General features: G+C 49.1%; 6 protein-coding genes across 6 annotated transcripts; 4 read left to right on the top strand and 2 right to left on the bottom strand.

Moving 5' to 3' along the window:
* Positions 1-1,933: 1,933 nt before the first annotated feature.
* On the top strand, positions 1,934-3,387 carry DEU56DRAFT_925000 (WD40-repeat-containing domain protein; the record flags this gene model as incomplete). Its single annotated transcript, XM_041358564.1, has 11 exons — positions 1,934-2,038; positions 2,092-2,120; positions 2,178-2,250; positions 2,300-2,412; positions 2,466-2,506; positions 2,562-2,668; positions 2,719-2,796; positions 2,843-2,964; positions 3,016-3,164; positions 3,223-3,300; positions 3,350-3,387. 11 exons carry the CDS (start codon positions 1,934-1,936, stop codon positions 3,385-3,387), a joined length of 933 nt encoding a protein of 310 aa, XP_041212548.1.
* A 2,569-nt stretch (positions 3,388-5,956) lies between these two features.
* On the top strand, positions 5,957-13,392 carry DEU56DRAFT_781872 (uncharacterized protein). Its single transcript, XM_041352070.1, has 15 exons — positions 5,957-6,756; positions 6,834-7,045; positions 7,101-8,484; positions 8,535-9,835; positions 9,887-11,580; positions 11,638-11,822; positions 11,871-11,931; positions 11,982-12,143; positions 12,193-12,407; positions 12,466-12,518; positions 12,567-12,641; positions 12,700-12,884; positions 12,937-13,016; positions 13,070-13,157; positions 13,209-13,392. The coding sequence occupies exons 1-15, from the start codon at positions 6,065-6,067 to the stop codon at positions 13,260-13,262; spliced, it is 6,441 nt and encodes a 2,146-aa protein (XP_041212547.1). The 5' UTR covers positions 5,957-6,064; the 3' UTR covers positions 13,263-13,392.
* Positions 13,393-13,816: 424 nt separating this feature from the next.
* Positions 13,817-15,067, bottom strand: DEU56DRAFT_781869 (uncharacterized protein). The gene is made up of 2 exons (XM_041352069.1): positions 14,573-15,067; positions 13,817-14,509 (listed from the first exon to the last, which is right to left on the bottom strand). Exons 1-2 carry the CDS (start codon positions 15,047-15,049, stop codon positions 13,994-13,996), a joined length of 993 nt encoding a protein of 330 aa, XP_041212546.1. The 5' UTR covers positions 15,050-15,067; the 3' UTR covers positions 13,817-13,993.
* Positions 15,068-15,181: 114 nt separating this feature from the next.
* DEU56DRAFT_781866 (RlpA-like double-psi beta-barrel-protein domain-containing protein-containing protein) lies at positions 15,182-16,716 on the top strand. Its single transcript, XM_041352068.1, has 6 exons — positions 15,182-15,684; positions 15,737-15,822; positions 15,872-15,879; positions 15,942-16,070; positions 16,126-16,175; positions 16,234-16,716. The coding sequence occupies exons 1-6, from the start codon at positions 15,269-15,271 to the stop codon at positions 16,328-16,330; spliced, it is 786 nt and encodes a 261-aa protein (XP_041212545.1). The 5' UTR covers positions 15,182-15,268; the 3' UTR covers positions 16,331-16,716.
* A 477-nt stretch (positions 16,717-17,193) lies between these two features.
* On the bottom strand, positions 17,194-21,025 carry DEU56DRAFT_781860 (glycoside hydrolase family 55 protein). The gene is made up of 19 exons (XM_041352067.1): positions 20,383-21,025; positions 20,279-20,332; positions 20,194-20,226; positions 20,030-20,145; positions 19,925-19,979; positions 19,718-19,866; positions 19,646-19,667; positions 19,528-19,593; positions 19,426-19,466; positions 19,350-19,373; positions 18,813-19,303; positions 18,448-18,761; positions 18,383-18,393; positions 18,214-18,326; positions 18,039-18,153; positions 17,859-17,935; positions 17,672-17,807; positions 17,589-17,614; positions 17,194-17,535 (listed from the first exon to the last, which is right to left on the bottom strand). The coding sequence occupies exons 1-19, from the start codon at positions 20,640-20,642 to the stop codon at positions 17,320-17,322; spliced, it is 2,319 nt and encodes a 772-aa protein (XP_041212544.1). The 5' UTR covers positions 20,643-21,025; the 3' UTR covers positions 17,194-17,319.
* A 3,054-nt stretch (positions 21,026-24,079) lies between these two features.
* On the top strand, positions 24,080-26,923 carry DEU56DRAFT_752987 (exo-beta-1,3-glucanase; the record flags this gene model as incomplete). The annotated part of the gene is made up of 8 exons (XM_041349674.1): positions 24,080-24,957; positions 25,011-25,044; positions 25,095-25,129; positions 25,152-25,290; positions 25,348-25,466; positions 25,519-25,806; positions 25,863-26,331; positions 26,384-26,923. 8 exons carry the CDS (start codon positions 24,080-24,082, stop codon positions 26,921-26,923), a joined length of 2,502 nt encoding a protein of 833 aa, XP_041212543.1.
* Between the last annotated feature and the right edge of the window lie 132 nt (positions 26,924-27,055).

Raw genomic sequence — 27,055 nt, 5'->3', positions numbered from 1 at the left:
TGATATCATTTTTGTCCCCCAGATTTCTGGTTGTGTGTTGATACCAACGGAGCGAGGAACATGACAACGGTATTCGAGGTTAAAAACGGCTCAATCGCCAAGATCAGGCGTTCTAGAAGATGATCAATTATTGTCACTTGCCAGGCCTAGAGGGTATATCATTTGATTCCTGATCTCTTTCCACGAGAGACCCCCCCTGTCGAAGCAAACCCCCGCGAACCCCGATCTATCCTCAATTTATAGCAATGACGTGGTAGTTTTGTTTTTTTGCTTCCGCGAAGAAGCCTGCCCCACCTCTGCTTACTCTGCCTGGTCACCCCCAATTGTATCGGACAATCATGAACTGTTTATTGCAAAATCAAAAAGACATGCGGCTTCTGGGGCTGCAAAATGCTCTCGCCGGATTTATTAGTTCCCAATCCCCTGGTAACTCGCGAGTATGATGCCACGCGACTTGGAAGAGCAGATCCCAACAGATTGATTGATCTCAGGATCAATCTCCCCGAGAGTCAAGAAATCGATCGCCAGATACAAAATGGATGAGGTACATGTGCGACAAGACGAATGAATACAGTACTAGTGGTGTGATAATCCTGAGGTCCATGAATGCGGAATGCGGGATGCGGTATGCAATAAATAACTCTAAGAGGACTCTATAGTTCGTAATTCTCATGGGTTCACTTTTACAAGGCTGGACGCTCTGTCGACGTATGTTATTAGACGATGACATCACTTATGAATCAGCGGAGGAGACCTACGGTAACTGTGCGTGTCCATCCCCATCTAATTTCACAACCACAATCTGGGTACCCTATGATATAGCTCATTAGAAGGATGGATAGCTTCGAGGATAACATAGAAAACCTACATCGGCCATACGGTTCGTGGCTTGCACAGTACCGTACTTGATTTCACCACCGGATGCCCAGTAAAAGACCCTGGTGCCATTCTAGTAGTAATTCGGTCAGGATGTCATTCAAGTCAGGTAGCATGCAGCTTACTGGAAAAGCGTTCATAGCCAAAACAGTAGATACCGCACACAGACGTCGAGTTTGGAGAAGCCGTGGGTTGAGAGAGACATGGTACCGGTCCTCCTATTATATATGTGAGTCTGTATGTAGATTACTTGAACACCTTCCTTCGGTGATAGGGACGACTTCTTTCTGAGAACTTGACGAGGCCGTGTCAATTTGTTCCATATAACGGTGCACGTATGATAGGTCGGATTGTGTGGAAATGAGCGAGGTCGCTTACGGTGAAGGGAACCTACAGACACGTTAATTAGCTGGCAACCTAAGGAACAATTGCCGAAGGCTTTACTAATTTCATTCAGACGGGATGATCTCGAGATTCGTCTCGCCGTTCGAGAATGCCGATGATGCTGAACTTAAAATCAAATGCGATGCCTCCCCGTTGAAAAGGGTCATGAAATTTTGGATGAATGAGGTCTCAGAAGCTGAGGTACAGACCCGAAAGACAGCACGTCTTGCCTTGCGGCTAACACGTAACAATCCGTGCGCCGCGCACGCAGAGTCTGGAAATGCACGGGCTCAATGTTATACCAGAGCACGTACGCACAGGTAAGTAGCCACATGTCGAAAAGTTCCCCTCTCTCATCAACGAGTAGCGTAAATGACCAAGGGTCGTCTACTCCGGATCGTCATATTGATCCTCGGAGTCGATCCGTCAGAGCTCCGTCTCATGAATATGAAGCGGAATATCGAGGACTCAGCGGACCTTAAGCTTCATCTTTGGATCTTGAGAAATGAGCCATGAAGAGAAGTATGCCATCAGTCGAACAAAGGTACAGAGTTCAAAAAATTGACACCCTACCATGGCATTGGTGTTGAGTTTCTTTAGGTAAGAAGAGTAATAATTACATTTCGTCACAGGTCACGCTGTCACATCACCAGCCCCTTCTTTGTTCAAGAACATGTCTGTAGTCCTTGTCACTGGATCTTACGACCATGAAATCAGGTTCTGGGAAGCCTGGAGTGGAATCTGTTCTCGTACTATAGCAAGATCTGGAGAGTCTGGCGTGAGCAACACACCTTTCCCCATTTCTATCGTCAAGACTTATACAGGGATTAGCAAGTGAATCGTCTTGCCATCTCACCTGAGTAATCGCAATGTCCTGTTTCTTTAGGTATGAATTTACTGATGCATTTTTATTCAAGCAAACGCCTTTTGGCCGCGGCAATTCACAAAAAGGTCTACATTTACGAGATTACCAGTACCTCCTCAACACCAGTGCGCGTCCTAATATTTGCTACCATCTCCATCCATTTATCCCATTTAGCTAACGTGCCTGGATGCACATACAAACAATGTAACCTCCGTGTCCTTCCACAGCGAAGGCAAGTGGTTGGTGACGGGTAGTGAAGATGGTACCATCAGAATATGGGATCTTCGGTGGGTTATCTCACTATGAATCCCAAAGCCTCGAGCGCATAACATCCACGCAGAAGTACACAAGTGCATAGAACGTATGATAATGGCGCCCCTGGTTAGTTGTTAACCCTTCTTTCATGACTGTTACTGATACCCTCAAACTCCCAAAGTCAATGATGTCTGTGTCCATCCAAATCAGGGAGAGCTTATATCCTGCGACCAAGCGGGTTGCATTAAGCAGTGGGATTTATCAGAAAATCTTTGTTCACACGAGCTGGTATGTCCAGAACAAGGTTGCTGTCGTCGTTGATTGACGCCTCGTTGGAGACACCTGCAGGCGACGTGCCTATTCGGTCCGTAAGCTTGGCATCTGATGGGTCCTGCCTGGTTGCTGGAAATAATAAGGTATTAACTACCTTTTGTTGATTCCTTGTTTACATTTTCGGCTTAGGGCAAATGCTACGTCTGGAAAATTAACGAGGAGAAGTCAGATCTACCTCGTTACCAGGCAGTGACAAAGTTCAGCGCCCATAAAAAGTACCTTACTAGGGTGTTGCTTAGTCCAGATGTGAAGTGAGCTTTTTTTGAGCTACCTAATTGGCAAAGTCTCTGAAGGAGAGGCAGATATCTCGCCACGTGCTCTGCAGATACCACGGTGAAGATATGGTCGATATCTCAGAATTACGAATTCAGACAAGAGAAGGTTCTTCAAGGCCATCAACGCTGGGTTTGGGATTGCGCATTCAGTGCTGATTCTGCTTATCTTGTTACTGGTGAGAAATTCACCTGTTGACTCTATAGCTAGGCTTCTGTAACCAACTCAACGCTCAGCGTCCTCGGATCATACTGCTCGGCTTTGGGAGATGGCCTCGGGAGAGACTGTGCGACAATATAATGGTCATCATAAAGGTGAGTTATGGTGTGTTAGTTTGTGGTGAAATCTGAAGGATGTCTCCAGCGGCTGTTTGCTGTGCACTCCACGATGGCGCTGGATAGTCTGTCTATCAGTCGAAAACCATATCTACCTCGACCGTTCTGTTCCACCAGCCTGCGAATCTACGAAATAGCAACATTTTTATTGATCTATCGAGATACTCAATTCAGTTTTTTTTGGCGAGTATTCTTTTTCAGTGCAGTCGGCCCGTTGTTGTTTTGTCGCTCAGCAGCCCTTGTTTTCTGGGTCACCTCTAGGGAGATGAACCGTCCCTGGAGCATTGACTGCACTTCTGCATTCGCACCGTTATATTCCAACTTTCGGGCCTGCACATCCGGCTTTCCCCGGATTGATATCAAGGGAGCAGCAACAGCCAAGGCGCGCTGGTGTTGGGCCCCGCCCATTCTCTCCTTTGAGTCTTGACCCCTTAAGGCATAATGAAGTAAGTCCTCGGTCTTGGTCATGCGCTATGCCCCAGATTCAGTAATGTGTGCCCCTGGTAAATCAAATATCGCGAATAGCACATCCTTGAACATCAAAGCCAAATCAAGGAAGGATGTCCCCACCAACTCCGCGTCAACTGTTTCTCTGGTTATTTGATGAGACAGAACTCTGATTCACATCTGGCCCATCGGCATCCGTGATTCTGACCTGGAGCATGGCAAAACATGGCACCATCAGATCTGTCAACAGATGACATTTTGGTCAGTCCTTACCTCATGGTCATGTCCGCAGAGCAGTGCTACTCGCCAAATCATCAAGTGCTTCTCTCGGGCCTAAAGTGGATACACGGTTTCTCCTTGACATTATTTGGTTGGAAGTGATCAGTCAACAGACTGGGTCCCATTATCCCCGGCACTGTCACGAAGCTCTTGTATCGCGTCCCTGTCCCAAGCGTTTTCTAATGGGTCGCCTTCGACTTTTGGGCCGCAACAATAGAAGAGGAAGACCTCGGTATATTGAGAAGGAACCGATAAATCACATTCATGTGACCATGCGTATCATGCCCTCTCAGAGTCTTTCTTCTCGCCTTTGATTGACTTTGCCAGCCGACCGCAGCTTGGCCTAACGTCCGCGGCCCGCCTTGGTGCCGTTCGGCCGACATGTTTTGAGTGACTAGCACTGTCGAGGTCCGCAGACTTGCAACAGTGTGTCTTTGCTCAATGATCACAGTTAATGGCCATCCCGCAGCAATAACAAACGGATCAGCACCCAAGCACAACTACTGCAGAACTGTGTTCTTCTCGTCATCTTAAATGGAAGTGATATCATTGGGTACTGCCGATGAGTGAAATTTTGAGTCATGCGCTTCGATCATGACGTTGTACGCCCCGTGCGATCAAACGTGACAGCGTGGATTCATGTTTCGCTGAGTTTAGGCCCCGGGTCCGAGGCGAGGGTTTGCTTCTTACTTTACATGCAACACGAAGACTGTCATTGGACTTTGAAGGTGCTTCCTCACAACATTTATATAATGCTTCGTTGGCGTGGTACATCTCGCGCAATGTCCTTTGATCTCATCAGTCGGACCGTGCACCCGACGTACGACGCCGTCCAGAGAGGAACCACTGTAAGAAGTATTTTGTTTGTCACGCTCATATCGAAGAGTGTGCGGCTTATGTACCAGGATCCATTATTCTCGGGTGTGGCTTTGCTTTCGCACACTGAGGTATCATGCCCTTCATAATTCATTTCCGTCCGCACCAGGGAACATGGCTCGTGTACTACAAGCATGAGAGTTACGTGCAGCGGTCTGCATACTACTTGAGACCCTATGCGGCATCGCACTGAATGTCGGCAAGGATTACCATTGGCCGTTGGCCGAGACCCGGGGACTATCTATATCATAGTCGATCGGAACACAACGTGCTGTGTGGCAATTTCCGGTTCACTTGTGGCACTGAAACTCAGAAACCACGGAGCGCTCGAGCACTGTGACGCTGTCCGAGGCAGTCGCGAGCGCTCATAACCCAAAGCCAATTGCACACTTTCAAAATATTGGGGTGTCCGAGGGCTCGCTATATCCCCCTTCCACCAACCTGGGCCCTTCACAAGACATCTTTCACAAGGCTCATACAACGCTACGCGCTGGTGGTAAATTCGGAGGAAAATAAATCAACGGCTGGTGCTAAGCGGATGTAATTCCGGAGGCCTTCAACTTCCATTGCTAAATCTCAGGCGCTCGCATACGCAATATCACGAGGAGTCAGAGCTGGAGCGGATGTGGTGATCCGGGCGGTGTCAGACGGTCTCCCGCATTCCCTCATGGAGGCTATTCCGTAGAAGCCTACTGAATGCGGAGACTGAACGTTCGAGGCAGCAAAGGGTGCGAAAGATACTGATCTCGCAATCAGTACTGTGTCGGGTAGATCTTGTGGCAGCTTGACCGTCAATCCGCCATGTGTGCGCGTACGATACATTGGAATGTGGCTCTGCAAACTCAATCCTTTGAAGTTTGTGCCACTGACGCGGACTCCAGAGACAGGCGTTGATTTCTTAATTTGGCTTCCCCGAAGCCATCGGAGTGAATCGGGAATTTTCGGCTCGAAGGCTTAGCTAATTTTGGCAACTTTGTTTGACTCCTGTCAGCTGCCTGGGTCTAATTGACAAGTTTTTGATCGTTTTGCTCCTTGACTCTGACCACCATCTTCCCTGATCCTTCAGCGTCTTTGATAAACATCCAACAAACTTTCGTATTTTCTCGCTCATTGTTGACATATCTGCTAGCTTCTTCTTTCTATGGCAATTACTCCTGTTCCTTTCGACGATCATCACACAAGTTCTCTACCCCTCGTCTCTGACGAGACGTCCACGGCCGATAATGGTTTTAACGCTGTGGAGCGTGATCCCAACTCCTGGGCAGGATCCCTTCCTGCGAACCAGGGCTTGTACTCCAACGAGAACGAGAAAGACTCGTGTGGTGTGGGTTTTATCTGCCATATCAAGGGCGAACAGAGCCACAAAATAGTCTCCGACGCACGTCAATTACTTTGTGCAATGACGCACAGAGGCGCCACCGGTGCCGATAGCCGTGATGGCGATGGCGCTGGTGTCATGACTGGCATTCCCCATCAGTTTTTCAAGCGCGAAGCAGAAAGGGACATTGGATGCACTCTTCCCACACCAGGGGAGTATGCCGTAGGCAATGTCTTCTTCAAGGCTAATGATCCTATTCAATTGCAAAGCAACCAATCTGTTTTCGCCAATATCGCCAGTCAATTGGGTCTCCGGGTTTTAGGGTGGCGTGAAGTTCCGACCGACGGCACGATCCTTGGTCCTGCTGCAAGCAGCAAGGAACCTACGATTCACCAGCCTTTTATTGTCTTGCGCAACCATTACGGTGATGGAATCGCAAGTCAAAATGGACCTTTCGATGCCAAGCATTTCGAGCGACAGCTGTACGTTTTGCGCAAGCACGCGACGCACACCATGTTTGTGACTTTAATTATTCTAGTTCATGAAACAAGCTTATCACCCATTCGCGAACCTTTCTTTTTATTGTATAAAGTACGCTCGCCAACGGCTTTTACGTCTGTTCTTTGTCCTCGAAGAACATCGTGTATAAGGGACAGCTCACTCCTCCCCAAGTATACAATTACTATCATGATCTCAATCATGTCCTGTATCGTTCGCATTTTACTTTGGTGCATTCTCGATTCTCGACAAACACATTTCCTTCTTGGGATCGAGCTCAGCCAATGAGATGGGCTGCTCACAACGGTTAGTGATCTGCACCTTAATGATGCCAGGTAAGCCCTGACGTGAAAGTTCTTAGGTGAGATCAACACCGTGCGTGGCAACAAGAACTGGATGCGAGCTCGAGAAGGCGTACTTTCATCCACTCATTTCGGCGACCAGCTCGATCTGCTCTATCCCATCATCGAGACAGGTGGATCTGACTCTGCTGCATTTGATAACGTGCTTGAGTTGCTCGTTGTCAATGGCGTTGTCACATTGCCTGAGGCAGTCATGATGCTTATACCCGAAGCCTGGCAAGGCAACGACAGCATGGATGCCCAGAAACGCGCATTCTATAATTGGGCTGCTTGTCTTCAGGAGCCTTGGGACGGTCCTGCCTTGTTTACCTTCAGCGACGGCCGCTACTGTGGTGCGAACCTTGATCGAAACGGTCTCAGACCATGTCGCTACATCGTCAGCAATGATGATATCATGGTCTGCGCTTCCGAGGTTGGCGCAGTGTTCATTCCTCCTGAGAAGGTAGTTCAGAAGGGACGTTTAAAGCCTGGCCGGATGTTGTTGGTTGATACCCTTGAGGGAAGGATTGTCGACGACAAGGAGTTGAAGCGCAACACTGCCGCTAAGCAGAATTTCGCTTCATGGGTTGAAAGCCACGTCCTGCATGTCCCTACTATCATCAAGCGCATCATCCGTAGCAACACTTCACTTGACACAGTCATTGACGATTCGCCTCTGAGTAGTGACCCCAAGCTCCTTGCATTCGGCTACACCGTAGAGCAACTTAGCCTCCTAATGCTGCCTATGGTAGACACTGGCAAGGAAGCGTTGGGTTCCATGGGCAACGACGCTCCATTAGCAGCGATGGCTACTCAGCCCCGTCTCATTTATGATTATTTCCGCCAGCTCTTCGCACAAGTCACCAATCCTCCTATCGACTCCATTCGTGAAAGCATCGTCATGTCTCTCGAAGCATACGTCGGCCCCGAGGGCAATCTCCTGGAAATGAAGCCGGAGCAGTGCCACCGCATTCTCCTACCTTCTCCTTTGATTTCCTTGGAGGAAATGAACGCTATGAAGAATTTGAAGCTTGCCTATGCGGGGTGGCCATCCATCACGATTGACATAACATTCCCCAAAGAAGGGGGGCTCCCCGGATATCAGCTCGCACTGCAACGTGTCTGCAGCGAGGCCTCCCAAGCTATCGAGGATGGCATCAAGGTCATCATCCTTAGTGACCGTGCCACAGGGCCAAACCGTGTCCCTCTATCCGCGTTGGTGGCATGTGGTGGCGTTCATCACCACCTAACACAACAGAAGCAGCGTGCCAAAGTCGCCCTGATGGTAGAGACTGCGGAGGCTCGTGAAGTTCACCATCTTTGTGTCTTGGTTGGGTATGGAGCTGACGCGATATGTCCATGGTTAATGTTGGAAACCATTCATAAGGTAGCACGGGAGGGTCTGTAAGTTGTATCTGTCTATTGAGATTCTTTTTGCTGATCGATGTTAATAGCGTCAAGGGCGAGAAGACTGTGAAGGACCTTCACACCAATTACCACAATTCCATCGATAATGGCATTCTCAAAGTCATGTCGAAAATGGGTATCTCGACGCTCCAGTCGTATAAGGGCGCTCAGATTTTCGAAGCGCTCGGTCTTCATAGTGAAGTTGTAGACCGCTGCTTCATCGGCACTGCATCTCGTGTACAGGGGGCCACGTTTGACCTACTTGCTGTGGATGCCTTCGAGCTTCATGAGCGTGGGTGGCCTTCACGGGAAACTATCTTACCTCCAGGAATGCCCGAATCGGGAGAGTACCACTGGCGTGATGGAGGCGAAGCACACATCAATGATCCCGCTGGCATTGCCAATCTGCAAGATGCCGTTCGTGAAAAGAATCAAACTGCCTATGATGCTTACGCTCGTAATGCGAATGAGCAAACGAAGAGTGTTCATCTGCGCGGGCTTCTTGACTTCCGCTATGAAAGCGCCACCCCTATTCCCATCGAGCAGGTCGAGCCTTGGAATGAAATTGTCCGCAGGTTCGTTACAGGTGCTATGTCATACGGGTCGATTTCTATGGAGGCCCACTCCACGCTTGCTGTCGCGATGAACCGTCTCGGCGGGAAGTCGAACACCGGTGAGGGTGGCGAGGATGCAGAGCGCTCTCAGATGCTCCCAAATGGTGACACTATGCGTTCCGCTATTAAGCAAGTGGCATCTGGTCGTTTCGGCGTCACTGCCAATTACCTGGCGGACGCCGACGAGCTCCAAATTAAGATGGCTCAAGGTGCTAAGCCAGGCGAAGGTGGTGAACTTCCAGGACACAAGGTCTCTACCTCCATTGCTCGCACTCGTCATTCTACCGCCGGCGTTGGGCTTATCTCTCCCCCACCCCACCATGACATTTATTCCATCGAGGATCTAAAACAGCTCATTTACGACTTAAAGTGCTCTAATCCCCGTGCGCGCGTCTCTGTGAAACTTGTTTCCGAGGTTGGCGTTGGCATTGTGGCGAGCGGTGTCGCAAAGGCAAAGGCAGATCACATTCTCATTTCTGGTCACGACGGTGGTACTGGTGCATCTCGCTGGACTGGTATCAAGTATGCTGGTCTACCGTGGGAGCTTGGCCTCGCGGAGACACACCAGACGCTTGTCTTGAACGACCTACGTGGTCGCGTCACCGTCCAAACTGATGGCCAGATTCGTACCGGCCGTGACATCGCTATTGCATGTCTGCTTGGTGCTGAAGAATGGGGCTTCGCTACCACACCGCTCATCGCCATGGGTTGTATTATGATGCGCAAGTGTCACTGTAAGTGTTACATCTTTTTAGCTTTGGTTGTAGCTAACGGTTTTCCGTCAGTAAACACTTGTCCGGTTGGTATAGCCACACAAGACCCTCAGCTTCGCAGCAAATTCGCTGGACAGCCAGAGCAAGTCATCAACTTCTTTTATTATCTCGCCGAGGAGCTTCGTGGTCTTATGGCGAAGCTCGGTTTCCGCACCATCAACGAGATGGTTGGTCGCGCTGATATGCTCAAGGTTGATGAGAAGCGGCGTACTATCAAGACTGCCCACCTCGACCTGTCCGCTGTTTTGAAACCTGCTTGGCAGATGCGACCGGGCGCTGCAACTTACCGCGTTCGTCAGCAAGATCACAAATTGTACATTCGCCTCGACAACAAGTTTATTGACGAGTCCGAACCAGCTCTTACCAAGGGACTTCCAGTCCACATCGAGTGTGATGTCACAAACACTGACCGCGCCCTCGGCACGTCGTTATCGCACCGCGTCTCTAAACTTTATGGCGAAGAAGGGTTGCCGAAGGATACCATCCATATTCGTATGCGCGGTTCAGCAGGACAGTCCTGTGGTGCCTTCCTTGCTCCTGGCATCACTATCGAACTAGAAGGTGATGCCAACGACTATGTCGGAAAAGGCCTGTCTGGTGGGCGTCTCATTGTTTACCCCCCTAAGCAATCGACCTTCAAAGCAGAAGAGAATATCATCATTGGCAATGTTTGCTTGTACGGCGCTACATCGGGTGAGGCTTTCATCCGAGGTGTCGCTGCCGAGCGTTTTGCTGTTCGGAACTCCGGCGCAAACGCTGTCGTTGAAGGCACGGGTGATCATGGATGCGAATACATGACTGGCGGGCGCGTTGTGGTCCTAGGAACTACTGGGCGCAACTTCGCCGCTGGAATGAGTGGTGGCATTGCATACGTGCTCGATACCGCTCACACTTTCGCATCGAAGGTCAATATGGAGATGGTAGAGCTTGGCAAGGTCAGTGACCCGCGTGAAATCGCCGCATTGCGTGGCCTTATCGAGGACCATCGTCACTACACTGGCTCTGAGGTCGCCGATCGCGTCCTTCATGACTTCCACCATCTGCTCCCGCTCTTTGTTCGCGTCATGCCACTCGACTACAAGCGTGTATTAGAAGAACAAGCTGCAAAAGAGAAGGAGGAAAAGATGAGGCTTAGCGTCATCGACTTGGTCCCATCTCGTACTGCTAGTCAAGTTGATCTTGCGTCGGAGGGTTTAGAAGACATCCTGCTTCCGAAGGAACCAGCAACGATTCATGCTCCTCCCAAACGCCATGAGCCTGCTGTTACAGATCTGGAGGATTCCACGGTTGATGACTCGACCACGAAACAGCGTCTTCACAAGTTGGACAAAGCGCGAGGGTTCATGAAGTATCACCGATTGAACGAGGCATACAGACCCCCTAGAAAGCGTGTCAAAGACTGGAAAGAGATCTCGATCCGCTTGACTGAGAGCGAGTTGAAGTATCAATCTGCTCGATGCATGGATTGTGGCGTTCCATTCTGTCAGTCCGACACAGGATGCCCGATCTCAAACATCATTCCCAAGTGGAACGATCTCGTGTTCAAGGGCCAGTGGCGCGATGCCCTTAACCGGCTACTCATGACGAACAACTTCCCCGAGTTCACTGGTCGTGTTTGTCCTGCACCTTGCGAAGGCGCGTGTGTACTAGGTATCAACGAGCAACCTGTTGGTATCAAGAGCATTGAGTGCGCCATCATTGACAAAGTGTGTTGGCTACGTACCTCATTGTTAATGGCGCTTATTTTTTTTTTGGACAATTAGGGCTTTGAGATGGGCTGGATGACTCCTAATCCCCCAAGCTTCCGCACTGGGAAGCGAGTCGCGATCATTGGCTCCGGTCCTGCTGGTCTAGCATGCGCTGATCAACTTAACAAGGCAGGACATCTCGTCACTGTATATGACCGTAACGATCGCATGGGTGGTCTTCTCATGTATGGTATTCCCAAGTGAGTCGGTTATAATCTGACCCTGTTGACGATACTCACCTACAACAGCATGAAGCTCGACAAGACAATCGTACAGCGCCGCTTGGACTTGATGGAAGCCGAGGGGATTGTGCGTCTTCGTAACCCTTGTGATTTATAGTCTCGCTAATCATTTCCAAGACCTTCATACCGAACGCTCATGTTGGAGTCAGTGTAGATGCTGCTGCTCTTCGAGCGGAGAATGATGCAGTTATTGTGTGCACGGGAGCAACGTGGCCTCGCGATCTTAATATTCCCAACCGCAATGTAGACGGCATTCACTTTGCCATGGAATTCCTTCAGGTTCGTGCATCGCCTATTTTAAATTAAAGTTTTCGAACGCCTTCTTTAGCTCAACACGAAGTCGCTCCTGGACTCAGAGTTGCAGGATGGGTCTTACATTAACGCAAGGGGTAAAGATGTTATTGTCATTGGTGGCGGTGACACCGGAAACGATTGCATTGGCACATCCATGCGGCATGGCGCCAAGTCCGTGACAAACTTTGAGCTTCTACCCAAGCCTCCAGGCTCGCGTGGCAGAGACAACCCTTGGCCGCAATGGCCCAGGTTGGTGTTTTCAATATTCACGAGATGCAACAATCGATCTGATTCCATCTTCTATAAGAATCTTCCGTGCCGACTACGGACATACCGAAGTTGCTGCGCACTTTGGCAATGGTGGGTGGCCCTTGCCGTCGGTTGACGTCTTGTCTTACAATGTCTTAGATCCACGGGAATACTCTATTTCCACAAAGGAATTCGTTCTCGACGATGCTGGGAAGCTGAAGGGCTTGAATACTGGTGCGTCTTGACTTCCCGAAGATTTTATTAGATACTGATGCCTCACGTCTCGGAATAGTCCGAGTTGAGTGGACCAAAGATAGTAGTGGGCGGTGGAAGATGGAGGAGGTGCCTGGCTCTGGGAAGTTTTTCCCTGCGCAACTGGTCTTCTTAGCTCTTGGCTTCCTTGGCCCGCAGTCACAAGCTCCCGAAGCTCTGGGTATCAAGCAGGACGCCAGATCAAACGTGCAGACCCCTCCAAAGGTTCGGTTCGCAACATTTGTTATTCATTCTTGAACTCAACAAATCCTTGCAGAAATACTCGACAAATGTAGAGGGTGTCTTCGCGGCCGGTGACTGTCGCCGTGGTCAGTCATTGATTGTATGGGGCATCAAGTACGTGGATTTTTATTTGTTTCAAATTCAAGTAATAATGAAATCTGTTCCAGTGAGGGACGAGGCGCTGCTGCCGAGGTTGATGCTTGGTTCAGCGCAGGATCTACACGTTTACCTAGTGCAGGCGGTATTAAAACCAGGGTGAGGTCCCTTACCCACGATCATTGTGATTATGTGCTGACATTGCCCCAGACTTTCGTGCCGCCTCCTAGCAATGTCACGCAGACGGTTGGTGTGTCTGCTTGAGCGCCACGGCAGACGGTTTCGCATTTTCATCTGACCAATCTATAAGAATTTTCGAAGATATGTATCCATCTCTATCATGTACAGTTTTCCCTGAGAGTATATCCACTAGCAATGCATTTCGTTCATGGTCTCAGTCTTTCACAGAGGGTCACTTTCCCAACCTAAGCGCAGAGATCGTGGTAGAAGAACTCAAAGGTACCGGTATAGCTCAGTGGCCTTGAACACGGTGTGACTCGGGGTGACCACTTCGATGGAATAATGTTGCATGGATGCAGGACATGATGTCTCCTAATTTTAGTCTCTTGATCATGCAATTGTATCTAATCAGGGGTATCTTTGTGTATGAAATAAAACTTTGCTGCTGCCGCAGGATGTGCGAACAGATAAACGAGATCAATATCATTTTCTCGAAGCCGTTGGTCCTCAAATGTCTTTGAAACCATTGCGACGTTTATTCAGTGGCGTACCGTGGCGAGGGCCTCAGTGCTCTGCGACGCAAGTTGAGTAATCATGTCACTCGACTTGAGAAGGGCAAGCAACGTGAAGACAAAGATGTGGATCGTGAATTTTGTTTCCGGGCAAACGACGTCCCTGGAAAGAGCACCCCCAAAAAAACAGACAAATGGCCCTGCGCGACTAATTTATTACAATATACGATTACATTGGCGTTGCTGTCACGTTGTATCAAATCTGCTGGGCTGTCAGAAACTGCACACTTCTTGATCAGCATGTTATTCCTCATATATTCTTACGCCTCCTTTGCCCCAATTTTGCATGACAGCATGTCCCCCTTCGGTCGGTTGTGTAAATGCAACATCGCCATTGAGAGGGTCTAGTGGACAACCGTGGATGAACGTCGCGGCCGCAGCTGTAAGCAAGCGGCTAGCGATACCTTGCCGTCGATGTGCCGACGAGACAAATAGACGTGGTATTCCGAGGGGCGTAGGCAAGGCCTCTAGATGGCAGAAAAGCCCCGAGGTTGTGTCGACTGCGACCAGTCTGTGAGTCGGGGGCGAGTCACGGTCAGTAGCTTGATTGAAATCACGTTCAAGCAAGGTTTCTGCATGAGTGGCGACAGTCATGGCGGTAGATATTCGTTGAGCAATGACGCAGCCGACTATCTTCTCTCGGTGCACATTGGTAACTGATGGTATTAGATAGAGGTATGCCTTCGATGATTGTAGAATGTCGGTCGATAGCGGGGGAGATGAAAGGGCAAGATTTATCGTCTCGAGTAATATCGCAAGCTTCGGCGCGTCAATAAGAGTCCGTAGTGCGAGTGCGCTATAAGCATAAAGCGGTCTGCTCACCTTAGATCCAATTCTTCCACCGACGTTCGCCTTAAAACAGATAATGCGACCCTTCTTTCCGTCCTTCAGCTTCACTGCAGATTGTATTTCTTCTACACCGAGTCTTTCTGCTTCTCGTTCTTCCTCTCTGCCCCACTCCATTCCCCTTTGCACACGTGAGCAATGGGCACGATGCAATGACTCGTCATCTGGTGCGCCTCGTGTATATGAGAGGCTACAAATTGTGCAGGTTCGTAGAATTGAGGTTTCGATAGAGAAATGGAGCTGCCTTAGGACGCTTTGCTTCTGTTTTTCTGGCCTCCCCGAAGGCAAAGATTTGGTTGTCGTCCGTTTCTTTGTTGGAGGCTCATTTTCGGTGCCTTCCCCAAGGTGCTTGCGTTTGGTTGTCGACGGCGGCGAGGATGGTGGTGATGATGAAGACGGAATTGATAGCCGCGAGCGAGAACTGTAAGTGCGTTTGACTTTGGTCAGTTGCATCTGTTGCAGGTGTTAATGGTAGGATCAACAAAACGGCGTGGCGCGACGCGTCTACATACACCGCGCACACGTGACCTCGTCACGTGTATTGCAGAAATAGCCCAATGCCCGATCATTGATGGGATAGGTCAAGTCAACCGTCTTGTGAACAACTTGTGTTTCAGTGCAGGCTCTCAGGCTGCCCTTCCCTCTTTAACTATTTCCTGCCAATTCAAAAAAATGCTCCCATGGAGCAATTCCAGTGCGACGCCCTTGTCACAACTTCTGTCCTTTATCTTCACTTTCCTTTCCTTTCTACCACACATATCATGGGCTTCTGAATGGATCGATTATTCGCCAGATGGATATGCCACTATGACACACTATTCCCTTCCCGAAAACTTCGTTGCAGCATGCGGGTGTACATCCACCAGCACAAATTATCCAACCGCTGCCATGAATCAGATGGCATATGGCAGTAGTACATCTTACGGCCCCGCTTGTGGACAATGTTTTAATCTCACCCTACTAAATTCTTTTCTTTCCAATCCCCCCTTTTACCCCAACGTTACAAATTCAGTTATCATAAAAGTTACTGACTTATGTCCATTATCTCACTCCGGCTGGTGCAATGCAACTACTAATGGGCCGAATGCGTAAGTACATTTGTTTCGTGGGGTCTGTACCTAATCTTCGCATACTGCGCAGTGGTGGTCACTACCTAAATTTTGACCTCGCATGGCCATCATCTTCGATTCCAGATGATTTCTTTCCTTCAAATGAACCACTTTATGGTGAGCGCTCAAGATCTCCCCCGCACGCAAAATTAACTCAGGCTTAAAGGTTATACTGTGAGGCGATTTTTTAATATTGCCGTTGTGCTTGTTGTTTATATAAATTGTCGTGAAACCAGGACTTTGGCGTCTGGAATATCAGCTACCAGTCAGTCTCCTGCACAAATTGGGAGGGCTGGAATCATGCTGCTGCTCTCGGGAGCGTGGCTAATTTGGGATACAGTGCATGCTGTCCTGGCAATCCAACCGTTAGTCCTTCGCTCTTTCAATATATCTAACCATTAACCCTCTGTTCTTCGTCAGGGCAGTACTAATGAAACTTGTCCATCGTATTCTGACGACAATGGCATCCCGTATGTGCCCTTCGTCCATTTCTTTCCAAAACTTTCTGACAATTGCGGCCAAAAAAAGACCTGACACGCAAACCTCTGGATTCGCTATACCCTCATCATTTTCACTCCTTCCTGTTGTCGCACTCGCTGTATCGCTACTATCGCACATGTTTTGACGCCTTGGATTTCTGGCCTCGAGGTTTTTTTTTGGTATACCCCCGACAGCATTAGGGTAAGCGTTTACAAAAACGATGACCTCTTCATACAGCACGCATTCTTCACAATCGAGGAGATGCCAGATATCAATAGAAGAAGAAAAAAGGGTCTGCGATCCACGGGCCAGCCGAGTAGAACATTGGCTTGGTAGAAGATATCGAGACGATTGTCTTTGTCGGTTCTGGTAACTACAGTTACTGATCTTGAACCTTGCGCGACTTGTTCAAGTGTCCACGCCGTTCTCACTTCATAGCGATTTGCAAAAGTATGCCAATATGTTCGACAAAAAGGAAAACAAGGCAGTGTCAGGAGGGACTTCCTGTGTTGTATATCACAACCATTCAAGCATGAGCCCGAATGATAGACGAAGCTTGTTGATCATACAACAACATGACCTGTTTGTTGCATCGTCTGCCGCGATACAAGCTGTTGCTTCGAAGAGAGGGTCAGCATATTAACGCAGTCATGGACAACTAAGTTTACACTGTAAACGGTAGATGAAAACAGTCAAGACGTACAGGTGCTAAACGATGCCTCGATCAGAGTGAGACCCAGCAATAAAGAACTAGGCAACCTAGGGAGAATCGGTCCCCATCAATGATAGTGCAAGCGTGTCCTATGAGAGCCTATGGGCGGTGAAGATCTTTTGACAATGCCATGTTCTTCGAATATGCAGCGCCAGCGGTAGCAGCTGCTTGGAAAAATGACGAGAGCTTCATAGATAACATGCCAGCCATGGCCATGATCGCAAATTTGAAAAGCATATTTCCTGATACCTTTGCTGATCGATCGATCCTTCGGTCGACCATAGCAAATATAAATGGACGACGAACACAAAGTCAGACTAGTCAAGATTCGAATCTTCTAGGATGACGCGATCACGTGATCAGCGTGTGCTTTTGGCTCAATTGCATATTAAAGAATAAATCAAAGGGTATACGAGTAATTTCTATGGGTAGATAGCCCGCGCAGGGCTCCATAGTGTCACAGTGGACGAAAAGCCTTCACTGTTGTTGGCGAAATAGATAATCCCGTCGCCTTCTATGCTAAGCTGGTATGTTGTCCCCACAGTTGCCAGATTGTAGATGCTGACGGAAGAGGTCCAGTCGACGTTGACCATCTGTGTTTGACATGCAGTGGTGCCCAAGCACGCCGTGCTGAAGTTCTGGTGAGAGACGAGGGTTAGGAACGACTTGGTCCGCTTCGGCTATAACTCACCTGGAAAAAGCTGTAGTGGCCAGCACCTTTGGGAAGAGAGCATATAAGCGCAAGCACGATATGAACACGCGGTCAATACGAACCGAACACGATGATATCGATAGATGATTGCACCGAGAGCCCCCAAGCCATATTCATGCCATTTTCAAACGTTGGATCATCGTAAACGCTAGAGATACTGAATGGCCCCGGCGGTGCAGGATCAGGTTGAAAGTAAGGCTTTGAAGAGGCATCAGAGGCAAGCTTAATTCGTGGCTTGAAGTAACCTACCGTCTCAGTCTGGATCAGACCCATGTAGTGGTTCTTTGCTCCGACCAAACTAAACTGGTAGAGCACATGATGTTCCGCTGGTGTTAAGATCTATAAGTTCATGAGCATCGCCCAAGGTCAAATGCTTACAGGCTATTCAAAATCAATATCCTTGTCTTGACCTAAGAAGAGCGGACTCACATGTACCAATCATCCAGACAGGACCCTGAGAGTGTGACAGAATGCCTCTTCCACTGAACAGGGTTAGCTGGTCAAAGCCGTCGAGATCGTGATCTGCCAGCCAAACCCATGTTCCCTTGGTGAAAGCAATTTAAATCAGTGCGCTGAGTATGTTGCCAGGGTCTTAATACCACACCTCAAGGTAAGCTGTTGCACCATAGGTTATATGTAAACCAAGGAAAGCTGCAAAACATTCGGTACTATAGGTTCCTGAAGGGCACTCCCCGTCTTGAAGGTGGGTCCCATTGGCTACAAAAGGGGGAGTAATAAGGCATTGTCCGCAAGTGAGAAAACTTCAAACTCGCCTCCGCCGAGCCTATCGCATACACAGATCAGGGGACGAACCCAAATGAGATTAAAAGAGACTCACCGGATGTGCGAATCCCACATTCCTGCAGCTCCTTGTTGACCAAAGGGATCGCGGACGTTCCACTCCACGACGATGGCGCCCGCAGTTGGTCCTTGCGTCGTGAATACGATATCTGTTATTTCCGTAACGCCCTGCGAGCCCGGAGTGCCGACTTGCACAACAACGTTCGGGTCTTCTTGATTATTGAAATAAGAGCCGGCACCCATAATCTGGGTCCAAGCTTCTCCTACAATTCGTGTTCCTGCCGGAACCTGTATAGTCGAGGTAACCTTGTAGATGCCAGCATCGAAATATATGATGTAGCATCCAGCGTACTGCCCCGCGTTTCAGCAAAAAAATCTTGTGAGACTTTGGTGCGAAGATACCTTTGCGAGTACAGATTTAATAGCTTCGGTGTCGTCCGTCACCCCATCTCCAACGGCTCCCATTGACTTAACGCTCTTGAACTGGTCGACTGAATAGTCAGCATACATAGGGTGTCCTTTGCTGACAATGAAGCCATTATGGTCCAAAAGGCTTGGGTCCTTATACGCGGCTTGTATGTTGCCCTGTGTGAACGTCCCGTTCGGGTGTGTTCCTGTATAAACGTTGCCCTTGCCCCACGACTCAATGATCTTTGTTCCACCAGCAAGAATAGTAGCGTTGCTTTCCATAACAGCCACGGAAACGTTGTTGAGATGGATGTTATTCAATACGATGGATCCTGCAACGGAGACATTTGTGTGATTTGGCGTCTTGAGGAAGACCGGTGTGTTTGTGACGACTGCGTCAATGATCGCTTCTCCTCCACTCCCACCATTCGATAGATCAAACCCAATTTGGCAGTCATTGATTATAACATGTTGGTAGGTCCATCCTGTACCTCATCAATTGCGCGCTCACAACAAAAGATTAGACATTACCCCAGTTCCAGGATCCGAACACAGCTTGAGACAAGTGATATAAGTACAGTATACTTGTGTGCACCGTGTACCTTACCTGTGTCTGCACCGTTGACGGTGAGGTTGCGTACCGTAAATCTGTGAAGAGATGCGTCATGTGTTACGGAACTTGGAGAATAGCACGAAATCAAATACTCACTGTTGGTTTCCAACCCAGATACCATACTTTCCGCCATTGAATACGATATCTCCCATAAAGCCACCACTTCGTCAATGTTCAGATATCATGCCTTTTCACGTAGAGATGTTTTACTTACCTTCCATCCTCCATATATAGGCCTAGGAGCAGGGATAAGTAAGTGTTCCATCTGTCGTAGTAAATGACATACCCTGGTGATTATTTCCAGGTTTGGTAGACATGTTGACCACCACGTTGACCAGTGACGTTGACTGTGAGACCTGCCAATGGATACCAGTGGCCGTGACATTGGCAGGCATTCGTGTGACGTCGATGACGAAGTTACGCGCTGACCGGAAGCTGTCATAATAAAAGGCAATCGATGTCATGCATACAAGGAGATTTGAACGATACTTACAAGCTGTCCTGGTTAGTATACCAGTTTGCCTGGTTAGCACCGTACGGGTCGGCATCTGAACTAGCTGTTAGGCAATCCTATTACACTAAAGAGGCCACTCCGCACCGATTACAGCTATTCCTGTGAAGTTAGCACTGGCAAGCAACGTCGGGGGTGTTCTTGCGTCGCCCACCATGACTGTGTAGTAATATGCCTGAAGTGGAGAAGACACGAGGTAGGATCTGATTGTGCGCGTCAGAAAGCACCTCACAGTATGCATGGATACTCACCCTGCCGGGAAGTAGACCACTGCTGGAGTAGTTCTGACGGGCCATCGAGAAGTGTACTAGATATCTTAGCAACTTCGTGACTTACGTTGATGATCCGCAAGTCCCGTTACCGCATCTTGTACCGGTGGAGATTGCAGCACTACAAAAAAATAAGCATTATGAGGATAATCGATACGAAGGGTTACGCACTTGATAGCAGCAGTATCATCATGCACACCGTCACCGACAGCCCCGTATTCCTTCACGTTCCGGAAGACCTGGTATTTCGTTGCATTGGGTGCAAACGGTGCTATACCCCGATGCTGGATGTTCTCGAGCCAGTAAGGCTCTCCCCACGCTGCGTTTCCAGTAGTGAGAGGCACACCACATGCTGATCCTAGTGCGGCGACCGGGGTGGTCTGGCTCACGATCACGCTGAGGACGAGCGAAAGTAAGCTTGCGAGCACCATGCCTTACCAGTGGGTGGAAACCGCAAAGTGCGACAGAGAAAACGCTGGCAGATGGCCAGGTTTCGGACCGATTTTATACATGCCCTGAGGACAAAATCGAAGAGTACCAGAGTAGTGGTCGTGAACGTATTAACGTAATGGAGAAATGCTGGAGAAATTCTCATCGCATTACAAGGGGCGATCTAGTACGCGCCGCATGCAAAGTTGAGCAGGTGCCTACGTCGTGTGACGGAAAGACGTCGCCTTGATTAAAGATTATTAGCAAAACATTCAGGTGACCGACTAGTACTTCTAGTGTTTAAATAAAGACCAAGGTGCCCCATGGTAGTCTTGAAGGGCGACTTGATCTTTATATTAGAAAAGCGTGCCAACCCAAATATTTGATGAGCTGGAATTGGTGCAGGTACTACTTGATGCCGTACACTACCGCTTGCTTTCGAGCGCTACACCTGGACCCGCGTCACTAGTCGCCGACTTTCGCATCATTAATATTAAAACTAACTTCTCTGGTACCGTCACTTAAGGCTGCAGAGACTTGCCAGTGCCTTCTATTCATACGTCGTGTCCGAGCTCAACGCAGAGCTCAGTTCAGTCGTCTGGTGCGTCGTCAAACCGACTCAAACGAATAAACAAACGAATAACATAGTGCCATAATATCGAAAGCGAAAAGATTACACTGGTTCCGAGAAATTTTCAGACACAGCGAGGAACTAGGCTGAACTAGGCTTAGAGATATAAATCTGGTCTTGGCATGAGCGCACACCGGTGAGTTCACAGCTGGAAATTTGGAGAAAAATAGCATAATATAAATACAGGTGTGCGCTGGTCCTGCGCTGGTATGCGTCGAACGGCAACTACGTAGCGAGAGAACAACTCCTTGGGAATGAAATTACTGGGTTTTTGGTGGTGAAGATCATGATTCAGCTAATTAACAGACGACAGCAACTGGGAAGAACCCTAGCTACAAAGCAATCTGCGATTGACGAATCGCCGATCCTGACATATTAAGTCAAGAAATTTGTCTCTCCGTCAATGCGTCATGCTGGGGGCGCATGCATGCAACGTATACCCTTACCAGAGTCTTGAAAGGGACCCGCCCCGAAGGTCACCGCGGGGTCTCAGAGAGACGGTAGTGTTGCTCGGGCGCCGGGAGTCGAGCACGTGCCACGGCCACGATTAGCCGCTTTGATATGCCTTTTTAATTGATTGGACCCAGAACTCAGTGACTGAGTGGAAACTGTCAAGAACATTTATCCTCTTATCACAGGGTACCTCCTTCCTCTACCTTGTAGTAATCGCCCTCGAACAACTGTCTTTCCTCTATCAAGGTCTGACTACGGGAGACCAGGAATCGTTTGTTGCTCGTCGCACGAATAGCACACTGAAATAGAAATCGTATTGAGCACGATCGATGGATAAGTGTATGAGAAATGCCTCGAAACAAGTTAACGCATTGCAGTCCGAATGACTTCGGCCGTTGGCTACCGTCCTTGCAGAGTGGTGCAATCGCCTAGTTTAACAACCCCAAAACATGGTGACCTCGATGACACGAATATCTCTCTGATCTGTGAATAGATATCTGAGAAGCTACCCTTCTGAGGAAAGTCGTGGATCAGGGGACATGAGGCCATGATTGCGATGGCGATGTTGCATCCAAATGGGAGTCATAGGCTTGAAATAAATTCAAAGTCGAATTTGAACCGAATGTCATGAAACCGTGACCATCTTGCAACATGTCAAAGCTCTCACGTAGGTGACGACGTTCCGAGTGTGTAGCTATGGAGTACACGAGGAGCCGTTCTGCTGCAAATAAGTCAGTAGACCGGGGTCAGGCTGCCCAGTGCCCGCGCGCAGGGCGGAGGGTAGCTAGTCATGAGATCTCACAAATTCACAGGTGACAATGGAGAAAGAGTTCCCCTGTCGTAAGTTGTCGTGATCCTCGGGATTGACAGAATGTCGGTTTCGGAGTTCAGCAATGGCTGCTGCAACATACGCCAACAGCAGTTTCTGGGCGTGTTCATTCGAGAAATGAAGGTAATGAGAATCCTGATACGTACATTCTGCTGGAATGCATGTTGATGCAGGTGGCTTTGACATGCCACGTCTCTGTCAAGTGAATGCGCTACTTTTTCATCGTACCTGGGAAACTGATCTTGGGCAACTCCCTGAAAGTGGTGGTCACGCTTGCCACTGCGGCCGAGGATGCGGCGAGCGCTGTCACTTGGAGACTCCTATTGATAACAGATTACATAACGACATGCCGACATCAGGCTGAACTCTTCAGTTTCCTTGCACCGGACTTGCCACTGCCTTTTCTATTAATATCATATCCACTGAATCATATCACAGAACAGAACGTTAATATCGATGCGCCCTGATCAATGTGGCATGATTGGTATACAGGAGGAGAGGAAAACCAGGAGTGTCCAAGTAAGCTGCCTCCTGAGACATGCTCTACGATAGCTGGCAGACCATAGAAGGAGAATCGCGCTGGCTAAAGACCAGGGGAAGTTGCAAATTCGATGCTTCGAATTTCACGCACCAAGATAGCCATGGTGAATCGCGATATAAAGCGGTTTGGCGCTGTTGAGACCAGGTCACGAACTTTGACACCTCTCTCGTCGTCGTCCGCGCCACAAATGCCGTGACCGATCTCATTAATTATTGTCATGACTGTGCTTGGTGTATCCCCGTCTGGCCTCCTCAAAGGTTTCCGGCAGAAGTTCTCGAATTCTCGTGCGAGCACGAATGTGTAATAGCGCGTCTATATGGCCCAGGTCAATGACCGGCTCGCCTTGTTCGGATTCCAGATAGTGGCTTTTTATGTATCCCAGGAGGCCACTGGACGGTATTTTTGAACCAACTTGCGGCCGCATCATCGTACTCGACTGTTCGCCGAGTTGCACAAGGCTGCGTCCATCAGCAGACCTGACGACGGGCACAAAGAATACGCACGTCTGACAAGTTCCAATTTGACATTACCAAGTGTCGCATACACGGAGTGGTTTAATGAGTCTGAGACGACTGTTCGGAGGCAGTATTAAAATTCTGACTGTCTATGTGTGTCACGCGTCACACACTGCCTCGCGGCCAAATTCCGCTTCTTCTGAATTTCTAGCCCCACCAACCTCCACCTCCTAGACGTCTGAAGTCTCCTGCTTTTTTTTCTTTTCAAATTCTTTTCTAGGCCTCTCTCGTTTCGTGGGCCAGTCGAACGTGTACCTGGTGAACGTCATTGACTAGACTTTCATATTAGTCACCGGCAGACAGATACCGTGATCCTAGCAAGTGAGTCTATTCTGCTCATTTAGACAATCAGATCCGTATTGTGGCCATGAGGCTGTTACAATCTTTATACAACATTCTTATAGGCGCAGCCTTCCTTACGTTTGCTCTTTACTTTCATTCCTGTTGTACCGAACTAACGTACGTTCTTCATGGACAACCAGGAGCAACCTGAAATTACTGTTTCTCCCCCACCGGATCCTGTCATGTATTCCAGTAATACCGCACATTCTCAGGACATTCCTTACGATCCTTTGCCCTTAACTCAAGATCCTTCCAGGAACTCAATTTACCATGATCCTCCCTCCCCACATGCTTCGGGTTTCGAAACACCTCCAGTCGAAATGTCTTATTTTTCTGACAATATTCCCGCTGGTGCAGCCCAGCCACGCTTTCTTGGTGCGGCTTTGTACGACGATCCCTCTCACAATTTTCGAGATTCTTTCGCATCCCAAAATACCCAAAATACTTTCAGAACCGCACCTTCCGCTGCCAACTCATCTGTCTATGCCCTAAACCCTGATCCTTCTGGTCCTGGAGCAGAACATTCTGGCGCCTATCATGATGACCCCCATGACCCCGAGTACATCCGCCAGGGTGGAAGTCCCGACGCTCCCCGTTACCTTGCTGAGAAGCGGTCAGCATACACCGTCTCACGCTTAAAGTCCAAACGTGGACTCATCATAGCTGGCTCGATTCTTGCAGCTGTGATAGTGCTGGCTGCTATCGTTGTCCCCATATATTTCGTCGTGATCAAGCCCAAATCATCGTTCAACAGCTCCGCCAGTCCTAGCAGCCCTACCTCATCCTCGACCTCGAGCGGCCAACCTTCCTCTTCCGTGGCTGTTGTCACTGGTGGCGATGGTAGCACGATCACGATGGAGGATGGTACCAACTTCACCTACTCGAACCCTTTTGGTGGTACTTGGTATTGGGATCCTTCAGACCCATTCAACAACAATGCTCAGGCTCAGTCATGGACGCTTCCCCTCAACCAGACCTTCAGGTTCGGTATCGATAAGATTTATGGGTATGTTTTTCTTGATCGTTCCTAGTACCTCCCACGAGACTCATTATTTCCAGTGTCAATTTGGGTGGTTGGCTTACTACGGAACCTGTGAGTTGGTATCAGTCCGACTCACACATTGTACTGATGTCTCGTTGTAGTTCATGCAAGTCTATTCTTGCTGCTGGGAACTTATGTTAAACTTATTTTAATCTCAGCGCACCCGCTCTTTATGAGAAATACCTGACTGCCAGCCCTCAAGCAATCGATGAGTGGACACTGAGTGAAGCCATGGCCGCTGATACATCGGCAGGTGGCGGTTTGCAGCAGCTGGAAACACATTACCAAACGTTCATTGTAAGTTTTTTTTCACGTTAGTGGTGGAGATAAAGATATTAACCGAATATATACCAGACGGAGCAAGATTTTGCCGAAATTGCTGGAGCAGGACTGAACTTCGTTCGCATTCCCCTTCCATACTGGGCGATTGAAGTACGATCAGGCGAACCGTTCCTCCCCAAGACCTCATGGACGTATGTCTACATCATCCTTTCAATCCTCTATACCTTGCTAAGCGAATTCTAGATATTTCTTGAAGGCTATTCAGTGGGCCCGCAAGTATGGTCTTCGCATCAACCTCGACTTCCATGCGCTTCCTGGAAGCCAGAATGGATGGAATCATTCCGGCAAGTTCGGGACGGTCAACGTTCTTTACGGCCCGATGGGTATTGCAAATGCTCAGCGGTCACTGGACTATATCCGGATCATTGCAGAGTTCATCTCTCAGCCTGAGTACAAGGATGTTGTTGTCATTTTCGGCATTACAAACGAGCCTCAAGGGACTTCCATAGGCCAGGATGCCCTCTCTCGGTTGTAAGTGTATTGCTTCTGGCACACCGCGCGGTCACGTAACATGATTTGTACCGTAGCTACATGCAGGCATACGATTACGTCCGCGAGGCTTCGGGTACTGGGGAAGGCAATGGTCCCTTCATTTCCTACCACGACGGATTCCTCGGTCTTCCTCAATGGGCCGACTGGCTCCCGAATGCCGACCGCATTGCTCTCGATGATCATCCTTACATTTGTTTCGACTCCCAGTCTGCTGCCCCTATGTCGTCTTATGCTCAGACTCCTTGCTCTGACTGGGGTAGCATGATGAACACCTCCATGGGCGCATTCGGGTTAACAGCTGCCGGAGAATTTAGTAACGCTGTCACTGACTGCGGTCTTTATGTTAACGGCGTGGGACTTGGAACACGTTACGAGGGTACATACACTCCGGGAACCTGGCCTGTCGTTGGGAACTGCACGCCGTGGACGGACTGGCAGAACTGGGACTCGACCATGAAATCTGGCATCGAGCAATTTGCTTTGGCCAGTATGGACGCTTTGCAGGTAAGCGAAAGCTTTGGAAGTTCGGTGATCCCATATGAATTAATGTGTATAGAACTGGTTCTTCTGGACATGGAAAATCGGAAACTCTTCTGTTTCTGGTGTCGTCGAGTCACCACAATGGTCGTACCAACTCGGTCTGCAGAATGGGTGGATGCCCAAAGACCCTCGCGTTGCATCGGGGACCTGCGCAAACCAAGGCATATGGAGTCCTCCTCTCCAAGCATGGCAAACAGGAGGGGCAGGTGCAGGCCAGATTGCTGCGACCGTTACTGCATCGTACACCTGGCCGCCTGCCAAGATCAGTAATGCCGGTGCTGTAACCTTGTTGCCCTCCTACACGCCCACAGGAACTGTTGCAACTCTTCCTCCTCCTACGTTCACTTACTCTTCTGGTTCTTCTGTTAAGACCGCCAATGCTGGCGATGGCTGGCAGAATCCCTCTGACACCGCAAGTGGGATGGTTGCCATTGCGACGTGCAGCTATCTCAATCCATGGGTTGGGACCGCCTCACCACCTTCGCCCCTTTGTGGTGCCGCCGCACGAGCGGTTCCTGAGCCGCTTATCACCCCATCCCCTCGTCGCCAATCATAACGCCGCTCATTATTTCTGGGATAGTGCGCTTCATGTAAATTTGACCGGACTTAATATTGGGTTTTGCGAAATTTCTTGGGCTTCATCTGCAGGACGATGCATTCATCAGTTGACTTGTTGAATTACCCCCCT

This window comes from Suillus clintonianus (genome assembly GCF_016758775.1).
Source record: "Suillus clintonianus strain FC179 chromosome Unknown DEU56scaffold_11, whole genome shotgun sequence".
Classification (NCBI taxonomy): Eukaryota; Fungi; Basidiomycota; class Agaricomycetes; order Boletales; family Suillaceae; genus Suillus; species Suillus clintonianus.
This window is presented reverse-complemented; position numbering and strand designations above follow the sequence as displayed.